Below are 10,805 nucleotides of genomic sequence, written 5' to 3' on the forward strand. Positions count from 1 at the left end.
AGCCATGAGTTTGTAGGATTGTGAATAAAGCTGGACTAGTGGCCTTGCAGAAGCTTATTTTAAATCTAACCAGGGTACTGGATCCACACGTAGAAGATATGGCGAGCAGTTCAGTTTACAACTTCACCATGGACTCACTGGAAAGGAAATCTGTTTCTCTGGGGGTTTACAGGGGGAAAGTGCTTCTCATCGTCAACGTGGCCACCTTCTGAGGCTCCACTGTCAAGGAGGTACCTGAATCTTAGGAATATACTATAGACTGTATTTCTGATATATTGTCTGATCATATCTCATATAACTCAATCAATCTGGAGAAAAAAAATATATATTTGATTTAATTTAAGTAAATTGCATTCACTCTTATGGGAGAACTGTGTTACTGTGTTTGTTAAATGATTTAAATATGATGTCAAAAGTTTGCCAAAGTTACAGTTGATCTGTAGATATCAGGTTAACATTTTTTAGCAAATGTTTTTCTTCTTTAAATCAGCAATTATTTCAAAAGTACAGTACTAGATTAATGGTAAGGTATTAATTACAGCAAACCTCCGTAAAGAGCAGTGTGTGTTCCTGTAATGTCAGTACCACAGGCTGAATGCACTCATGGACAGATTCAGTGGTGAGAACTTCACTATTCTGGGATTCTCATGTAATCAGTTTGGACTACAGGCACCAGGTAAGAAACAACCTTCTTTTGATCATCTCATCATGTTGCTCCTCGTGAATATTCACATTATATTCTGTGTAAGCTCTAGAGACTGCTGTGCATGAAAATCCCAACAGATCATGAGTTTCTGAAATACTTTTTCCAACATGTTTGGCACCAACAATGCCACGGTCAAAGTCACTGAGTTCACTTTTTTTTTTTCACTCATTCTGATTTGTTTGATGTGAATGTTAACCGAAGCTCTTGAACTATATTTACATGCAAGTCTAAAACCTTCCATTTCCCCCCCAATTAAGTCCTTTGTTGAATTGGAATGTGTTTGGGGTCATTTAGTCCGTACAGGATTTTGCTGAGGTTTTTTTTTTTTTTTTGATTGTTGTGCCCAAAGATGTTTTTTGTGCTTTTTTTGCCGAAAACTACTTGAATTGGTGAAATCACAATTGCATAAAATTGTTTTGCACGCTCTCTGGTATGGTGTATTGTGATGATGTCACATGACACGTTAGGGCCTTCATCTGCCATAATTTTGAAAATTTGCAAGCTCATGTGAATATTGTAGAGTGTCCTTGACTTTGTGTTCGTTTCTGCGATCGCAAAATCGTGGAATCCTGGAGGGACTGGTCATTGTCTTGCTGGATGATGAAGTTCCTCCCGATTAATTTGGATGCATTTCTCTGTAAATCGGCAGACAAAATGTTCCTGTAAACTTATGAATTCATTCTGCTGCTCCCATCATGAGTTACATTACCAATAAAGATTAGTGAGTCTGTTCCAGAAGCAGCCATGCAAGCCCAATCCATGACACTACATCCACCATGCTTGATTGATGAGCTTGTATGTTTTGGATCATGAGCTGATCCTTTCTTTCTCCACACTTTGGTCTTTCCATCACTTTGGTAGAGGTTCATCTTGGTTCCAGAACTTTTGTGGCTCATCTCTGTATTTCTTTGCTAATTCCAATCCGGCTTTCCGATTTTTACTGCTGATGAATGGTTTGCATCTTGTGGTACAGCCTCTATATTTCTGCACTTGTGGATTGTGATAAATTCACAATATAACTGTTGTTTTTTGTTTTTTCTTCACAGCTCTCATAATGTTTCTATCAACTGCTGTTGTTTTTCTTCACCTTGGTTTGATGTCTGGTTGTTAGTACACCAGAGGTTGCTTTCTTTTTCAGAACATTCCAAATTGTTGTATTGGCTATGCCCGATGATTCTGCAATGGTTCTGATGGATTTTCCCTCTTTTCTCTGTTTCAAAATGGCTTGCTTTTCTCCCATAGACAGCTCTCTGGTCATAGCACGAACAAAGGAGTTTTCTGAGGAGCTCAGAAAAAGAGTTGCTGATGGTCATCAGGTTGGAAAAGGTTAGGAAATTATCTGTAAAGAGTTTGGACTCCACCAATCCACAGTCAGACAGATTGTGTAGAAATGGAGGAAATACAAGACTACTGTGACCCTGTCCAGGAGTGATCGACCAACAAAGATCACTCCAAGAGCAAGACATATGATAGTCCATGAGGTCACAAAGGAACCTATACTTTAGGGTAACTTCTAAGCAAATAAAGGTCTCTCACATTGGCTAATGTTAATGTCCATGAGTCCACCATCAGGAGAACACTGAACAACAGTGGTGTGCATGGCAGGGTTACAAGGAGAAAGCCACTGCTCTCTAAAAAGAACACTGCTGCCCATCGGTAGTTTGCTAAAGATCACGTGGACGAGGCAGAAGGCTATTGGAAAAATGTTTTATGAATGGATGAGACTAAAATAGAACTTTCTGGTTTAAATGAGAAGGGTTATGTTTGGAGAAAGGAAAACACTGCATTCCATCATAAGAACCTTATCCCAATTGTGAAACATGGTGGTGGTAGTATCATGGTTTGGGCCTGTTTTTCTGCATCTTGGCCAGGACAGCGTGCCTTCATTGATGGAGCAATGAATTATGAAGTATATCAGTGAATTCTACAGAAAATTGTCAAGACATCTGTTCATGAACTGAATCTAAGATTCTTAAGAGTCAAAGTCCTGACCTTAATCCAATAGAAATTTTGTGGAAGGACCTGAAGCAAGTAGTTCATGTGAGGAAACCCACCAACATCCCAGAGTTGAAGCTGTTCTGTACTGAGGAACGGGCTAAAACTCCTCCAAGCCGATCTGCAGGACCGATCAACACTTACCGCAAACGTTTAGTTACAGTTATTGCTGTACAAGGGGGTCACACCAGAAACTGAATGCAAAGGTTCACATACTTTTTCCACTCACAGATATGTAATGGATCATTTTCCTCAATAAATAAATGACAAAGCACCACTGTATTAGCTCTAATCTGTGACAAGGAAATGGCATGGGAGCACATTTATGGTATAATGCTGCACAATGAGCAGGAAAGAAGCTGCAGGTGTCAATACCCTGGTATGTATGCTGCTGAGAGGAGAACTGAACTATGTTTATGACACATGCTTAAATGGAGCTTATTACAGACTACAGTCTTTCTTTTTACATACTTTGTAATGTCTTGCTTTTCCTGTGGCGAATAAATGGTAATAAAACAAAAATAAAAGACACCCTTGTCAGGCAGTGTAAATATCGTATAATAAATATCACTGCAGTTAAAAGCCCTGTAGTTGTGTTATATTAATTCTTCTTCTTTCTCAGAGGAGAATCACGAGACTTTGGACATTCTGCGGTGTGTCAGACCTGGAGGCAGTTTCATCCCAAAGTTCCCCATGTTCAGTAAAATCGAGGTTAATGGGCTGAATGAGGAGCCTCTGTACTCCTTCCTGAAGGCAAGTTATTAATATTCTAAAGATGACAAGAGTCTGTGTGTTTTACTTTGGTAAAACAGATGAGCATGGAAACTACAGTACAGTGTAATTAAAGGATACTAAAATTTTCCCCTGGAGGATTAGCCTGCTGTAGAGTTCAACTCTAAATCTCTGACTCAGTCTTAAGACTTAGATTAGATCATTCATTCATCCATTCATTCATTAATTTATCTTCAGTACCTGCTTTGTCCTGGTCAGGGTCAAAGGTAGAATAAACACCTCGATGGGACACTAGTCTATTGTACGACAACATGCACACACACATTCACACGCTCAGTCACATCTATAGGGGCAATTTTTTTTGCATAGACCCTCCACCTACAAGCATGATTTTGGGAGGTGCATAACAAGCATAACAGTAAACTAGAATTATTAACTTGTTAATAGTAGTCATCTTCACCTCTGAATTGGTTGCAGGCGTCTCTGCCTTCTGTGAACCCTGTCATTGGAGACATCAAGAAACTCTATTGGTCTCCGATTAAAGTCAACGACATCCGCTGGAACTTTGAGAAGTTTCTTATCACTGCAGACGGGCTGCCATACAGACGGTATGAAACACGCGGTTATAAACTGCCGAGACTCTGAGTCGGTGGTTTATGTATGGCTAATTTAATAAGCTAACTTGGGACTTAATATTAAGTAAGCAGAATTTACCATCTGATGACCGGTAGAAAGCTAAAATCTCTCTTTTTGGGGGGGTCAGACAAAAAAAAAACAACAACATGATAATCAAGTGAAAATATGTTGTTTTTCATTATGTGAATATAATTAAACAAATATTTGATTAATGAATATCGCTTTTCAAGTTGGAAATGTCATTAAAATATCTAGAAATAAGATCAATAACATTAAATTTGTTCGATCATAATCTCATAATGAGAGATTTAAGACATTTGCACTATTTGCAGTCGTTCCATAAGAATTTAGCGTTAACTGATGTAACAATTTGCAAACACATTTGCAGGACTTATTTTTCCTCACACTTAGAAACATAAATAGTGCAAGTGATTAAATTACATTTATTTGGCCAATTTATTTTAAGAGAACTACAATATAATTATACTTATTAAGACAGCAACTGTAGCGGACATTAAGATCCTGCCTATCGATATGCTAAAAAAATTTTTTAATGGACTTTTATTAGAATCTTCTTTAGGAGCTTGACATGAGCTAGAACAGTTAAATTAAAATTGTCAACCTTTTTAACAACTCTATAATGACACATTATCCTAATAATCATGTTTTTCAGTTTTCTTTTCTGGATTTTTCTATTCTGACTTTCCTGCTTATTTTTTTCCTGGACAGCTATGACCTCAATCACCCATTTGAAGAGGTGGAGAAAGACATAGCTATGCTCCTCACTCTGCAAACCCTCATTCTGTAGCTTCTATGTCTCAACTGACCTCGGATCATCGCTATAAATACAACTTTAGAAATAGTGAAGGGTTTCATTATTACTTGTATAATATACAAAAACACACTGACCGTAGCGGAGAAGAAGTCCTTCCAGAAGCCTTTACACTAGACCCCTTTTACACTGTGGAAATAGGAAGTCAATTTATTATATATTTCTAAGGATTTGATTCACCATCACTGTGGAAATGTGGATCGCAAAATAAGACTTTCACTTACAGTACGTTGACCAAAATAGATTTTCCAGATCTGGAAAAATACGTAAATTCTGAAAATAGTTTGTAACAAAATATGGACAATTGGCTATCAAAAAGCCTCAAGACTCTAAGGTGGATATTCACTTTTTTTAATTCAATCCTTTTCCGTTTTCACTACACCATTTATAAGCTTTGTAAAAATCCAAGAAAAGTATTGAAACGTCTCATTTCCCTCCCATCGAGATACAGTCAAGACCTCAGACATTATAGTGAAATTTCTACATAAGTAGGAAAACCCAAAATGCTTTAGGGATCTAAAGGAAGTGCACATGGTACAGTTTGGGATGGGTTGTAGCAGTGTAAGTCCTAAGCCCTGGTTCAGTCCTGTGTGTGTGTGTATATGTTTGTGTGTGTGGTGTAGTGGTGGGGCAGTGTGATGATCCCTCAGTAAAAGCACTCAGGCAGCTGAGCTGGGTCTGATAGGGCTGGAGAGAGAGACTCTGAGCTTCAGTGTGTTCACTCAGAGAAACATCTTCACCCAGCACCATCACTGCGGCCTGACACACACACGCATGCAGGCTTACTGATCTGATCAGAGGTTTCAAAATGCAAAATAAAGTGATTTATTAACCCTATATGATGTGTCATAAATTTCCTTTGGCACTTGTGTGTATGTATATGATTAAATGTATGGTTTTGTTTGTTCAAAACTTCTCTAACACAACATTTCCTCAGGATTTATGATAATTGTTGATTTTTGTTGTTTGTTTGTTCTTATAATTGTATGAGTTTGCACAAACCAGGCATTAATACCTCAGTCATTTATGTACAGTCTTACAAAAAAGTATAACTTAAGGGTTCAGTGAATAATTATGGGTTCTTAGTAGAGATGCACCGATGTATCTGCCGATAAAGGCTATTTTTCATGCTATGGGCTATCGGCCGATAGTTTAAAAACATCCGATGATCAGGGCCGATTATATCCCGTCAATCAAAAGAGGGCGGGAAAACACATAGATTTCGTGCTGTGTGTAAAGATATCTCTTGTGTGGAATGATGACAAAACTGCAGTTTGTAATCTCTGTAAGCTCTGCATCGCTAAAATTTTACACCGGTCGCTGCAGCAGTGAAGCGGGAGTTTTGGTGTCGAGTCTAATTTTTTGCCACGCTACACTCACTGAATTAAAGCTGCAGTACACTGTTGAAACATTTAAATGAAGATGAGTTGACAAAAAAGGTATATATTGCACAGAAAAATATATTTGTAGAGTAGTGTATTTCATATCCAATAATGTTAATATATAAAAAAGTTGATATTATATATTACCAGTTTGATGTCATTGATGAAGTAGAAATGCTTTTGTTTGTGGAGAGTGAATGTGAGACTAACAGGAGGTCTTTTAGAAGTCAGTCAATGTTAATATGAATTAATAACATTCAATAAGTTGGGAAATCTTACAGTAATCTTCAGAATTGAGTTCATGTGTTAATGTTAATTAGAGTAATGTGTTTTCTGTTGATGAGACCAGTTACTGTGGAACAACTTGTTGAAATGGAAGAGAATAAAGTTTTTATTTGCATTTCCTTCATGTGGAATTAATTATTATTAATTTAAAAGAAGGCATAGAAGGCAGACCTATCGGTATCGGTATCGGCCAATATCACGCTGAATAACTGGTTATGGTATCGGCTGAGAAATTTAGTATCGGTGCATCTCTAGTTCTTAGCTTACAAAAAAAAAAAAAAAACGGTTCTACTTGGAACTCTTTCTGATAGAAAAGCGTTACGTTTTAGGGTTCTATGTAGAGCCTTTAAGGGTTCCCTAAAAGGTATGACCAAAAGCCCTTTCACACTGGAAATAAAAGAGTGTACAATGTACAATTCATTCATTCTACCAATAAATACCAGATAAGATATCTATCTATCTATCTATCTATCTATCTATCTATCTATCTATCTATCTATCTATCCAATCTGTGTGAACACAACGCTGTCACTAGGTGTCAGTATTTCATAATTAATTGTAATAAAATATATTACGGTAATTTCACACCCCACATGTAGTTTCATCAACGTGCCCCCACCCCCCTCCCAACACAGTTTGATTAAATGATAGCACTGTATACGTCAGGTTATTTTTGATTGTCCTAAAAGACTCTCAGTTGGGCATACAGTACAGTACACAGTGTGTAGAAACCATCATTTTATACCCTATTAAGTGCACTTGAAGAAGTAATAGGCTTTTAAACAGGCTATACGTTAACCACTTCAGCGCAGTTTTCAAGCTCCTAACATATGAGCTTTAGATAGCTACCTCATGTGTGAATTTTCTTTGGACCTCGCGGCTAACAATACCACTCTACAGAGCGAAAAAAAATATATTGAGGTACATAGAACAGCAGCTTAGAGAGTCACTTGAAGTCAATTTCATTGTTATTTGGAAGCATATGCGCTTAGACCTATATTTATATCAAATAAAATATAAGTTGAATCTGTGAGAATGTTTATACAGAATGAGCTCTATTTGCCTGAACTGTGTTATTATGCTTTATGCGTCTGACAATATTCATTCATTCATTTATTCATCTTCAGTAACTGCTTTATCCTGGTCCTGGTGGATACAGAGCCTATCCTGGGAACACTGGGCATGAGGTGGGATCACCCTGGATGGGACACCAGTACATTGAAAGCACCATGCACTCACATTAACACCTAGAGTCAATTTAGCATAGCCTGATCACCAGAATGATTTTGGGAAGTGGGAGGATACCAGAGAACCCCGTGGAAACCCATGTGAACACATGGAGAACATGCAAAGCTCAGGATCAAACCAGGAACCCTGGAGCTGTGAGGTTATTTTAATTGTTAACATTGCTCTTTTAGTTAAGTACAGGATTATAATACTACAAGTTTCTAAAGAGCAGCATTTTGGGTTTAATATGATATTAAATATATCGAATGTTATTCAATATTAAATATTAAGGATTGCTGGAGTAGCGCTGAGAGAGAAATGGTTATAACCATGACTAAGAGACATGAAGATAAATAAATTATCCTCCTGTAGTGTGACATGTGATTTATGTGTTTGCTGGAAGGACTCAATAGTCTTTCATAGACTGTAGGCTAAAATTTCTCAGCTGTTGCAGTCCAAGGCTTTTATTTATTTATTTGTTTGTTTGTTTATTTATTTATACTTAGTAGATCTTTGGCCATTCTGTATGTTACACTTAGTCATGTAAACATCTTTCTCCCCCAACCAGTAAATCTTCTGGCTACAATTCAATATATATAACACACTCAGTTACAGCCATGAGTTAAATGCATAAAATAAGAAGTGATTTTGACTTTATTACTACTGTCCATTTATTCCTGCATTTTACTATAGAGATTCAGTACTACAGCGCTGTACCATATTAAAGTGGCCACTAAGTGTATGTATAGATCCATTTGTGAACATGGCTAATGAGAGAGAAGAATGAATAAATGAATCATTTATTATTTATGACACAGGCATGCTGCCAGTTCGCTTGCATCGTTTTCGTGTGTATAGTCTAATTAAAAACTGTACTCATTTTCATACATCATTAGCTCGCAGTTCGTTTACTATCAAATGAGGAAGCCTTTTCTGACTAATTTTTGGTTACTCCAAAATAAACCATTGTGTAAAATCCATATGCTGGATGCAATTTATTTGTCTGCACAGTGTGTTCTTAGATGCTTTAATATTTTGTACAATAGGAAGAATTAATTTGGTAAAGGGCTAGACTCAGATTCAGTCCTAGTCTTATAAAATTCAAGAAACCACACAAACCAGTCATATTTATAGCTGAATTATTTATATATGTATAGTAATAGCTGTGCTGATAAATTAGTATGTTCTCAAGAAGAAAATTTGCGTTAATAATATTGGTAATATTAATCTATACCAAAATAGCACAACTGTATGACACAAATAATAATAATTGAATATATCGGCACTCATATTAATACATACATCAATCCATCCATCCATTTTCCATACCGCTTATCTTACAGGGTCACGGGGAACCTGGAGTCTATTTCAGGGAGCATTGGACACAAGGCAGGATACACCCTGGATGCGGTGCCAATCCATCACAGGGCATAATCACATGCACATACACACTACAAACACACAGGAATCGAACCCCCGACCTTGGAGGTGTGAGCTGAACGTGCTAACCGCTAAGCCACTGTGCACCCTACATACATAAATAATATATATTTTTAATTCAGTCCAATTTTTTCATGACGAATGGTTACCTAACACATTAATAGTAGACGATTTAATCAGATATTCTGCTATTTGCTTACATTGTAGTGAATTTTGAATGCCATTCCTCACCTGTATCCAGCAGTTGAAGCTGGTTTGGCACTTATGGGAGTTAAATGTGCACAGCCAGACTCATCCATCATCTCCAGCAACCTTTTGCATTACCATTGATCTACATGGAGAATAAGAATAACATGCTTTTATTGTTCTATCCCCACAAGTCGGATTTGCTCCAGTGATTGAGTACACAGCCACATCTCTTTAGACACACTCACTGTGGCCTATTCTGTCTTCCTGTCGATAACATGGCACTTGTCCAGGTTATGGATCGATACCTGCTGATCCTTTTGCGCTGTACTATTATGAAGTTGGTTCTCTGCCACTACCATCATCATTGAAGTTGTTTTCCATGCTGGTGGCTTTATTTTTCTTTCTTTTTTGCTACTGTACTAAATTCCTCTCACAGAACCTCTGAAAACTATAGGTTGGATATTTAATGGTTTCATTTCCTGATGTTTAATTTTCTTTGGGCTTTCGTGTGTCGCTCATGTGTGCAACTGCGGCAGAGAAGAGCAGCAAAGCAAGTCCCGTCGGGGGAAAACGCAACATCTGCTGCTCTTCTGGCTCCATCAGCTCTCGGCCAAGAGGGATTGTTTAAAGCTCCTTGTAGAGAGGTCTGTCTGTAGCTGTCGTTATTTCCACTTTACCTGTTAGGAGGAGATAATAAAGTAATCCTCAGGAGGAAATGCAAAGAAAGCAGATTTGATTGATTGGGTTTCACTTTTTCAGTCAATTTCTTAATTTTGCATCAACATGATTGAGCTGTTGATGTTCCTACATGTATGAAGGTTCATTCGAGCCTGCGCATGATATTCTTGTTAATGTTGTATGTGATTATTAGTGGGTTTAATGAGAGCTTGATCTGAGAGGAGATGCCATTGACATTGTTCTACCAGTAAATGAAAATTTACTGGTAGATGTAGAAGATTTATAGGGTGCTCCTAATAAAGGACACATTACTTAGACTTCCACATTAGAAGGCACTACCTTGATTTAACAAATAATTTAAAAAATACACCTGCCTGTCCACCTGAATTAAAATGAAGAACCCTTCAATATGCGACACCAACCCCAGAATTATGTCCATTTTAAGGGCCTTTCGGTGAAGACTTTACCTCAGGAGCTACCTTGATTTCTATGATTGATGAAGATTTTTGCAGAAATGACATGTTCATTGAGATCCAATAAAGCCAATGTAATATGCCAATCTAATCCCCCCATTTGCCATTTGTATCAGTACAGTTGAAAACTTACACTAGCTTGCACAACATTAAACATCACTTAGTGGAACAAAATACACAAGTATGAAGTAAAACTATATGACTTGAGTGGAACAGCGCAATTTTATGCA

The 10,805-nt window shown here is 37.4% G+C and overlaps 1 protein-coding gene across 2 annotated transcripts; it reads left to right on the top strand.

Moving 5' to 3' along the window:
• On the top strand, nucleotides 1-5,743 carry gpx9 (glutathione peroxidase 9). Of its 2 annotated transcripts, none has more exons than XM_017482845.3 (5): nucleotides 1-230; nucleotides 583-676; nucleotides 3,324-3,454; nucleotides 3,911-4,041; nucleotides 4,799-5,743. In XM_017482845.3, exons 1-5 carry the CDS (start codon nucleotides 99-101, stop codon nucleotides 4,875-4,877), a joined length of 567 nt encoding a protein of 188 aa, XP_017338334.2. In that variant the 5' UTR covers nucleotides 1-98; the 3' UTR covers nucleotides 4,878-5,743. The 2 variants fall into 2 exon arrangements, with proteins under 2 accessions (XP_017338334.2, XP_017338335.1); XM_017482846.3 differs by having other exon boundaries at nucleotides 140-230; nucleotides 542-676.
• The last annotated feature ends 5,062 nt before the right edge of the window (nucleotides 5,744-10,805 follow it).

This window comes from Ictalurus punctatus, chromosome 13 (genome assembly GCF_001660625.3).
Source record: "Ictalurus punctatus breed USDA103 chromosome 13, Coco_2.0, whole genome shotgun sequence".
Classification (NCBI taxonomy): domain Eukaryota; kingdom Metazoa; phylum Chordata; class Actinopteri; order Siluriformes; family Ictaluridae; genus Ictalurus; species Ictalurus punctatus.

Excerpts from the sequence above, each read along its gene's own strand:
- gpx9 (XM_017482846.3), top strand. The coding sequence starts at position 604 with ATGGACAGATTCAGTGGTGAGAACTTCACTATTCTGGGATTCTCATGT. Across the intron at positions 3,455-3,910 it reads CTCTGTACTCCTTCCTGAAG|GCGTCTCTGCCTTCTGTGAA; the intron begins GCAAGTTATTAA and ends AATTGGTTGCAG. Across the intron at positions 4,042-4,798 it reads GACGGGCTGCCATACAGACG|CTATGACCTCAATCACCCAT; the intron begins GTATGAAACACG and ends TTTCCTGGACAG.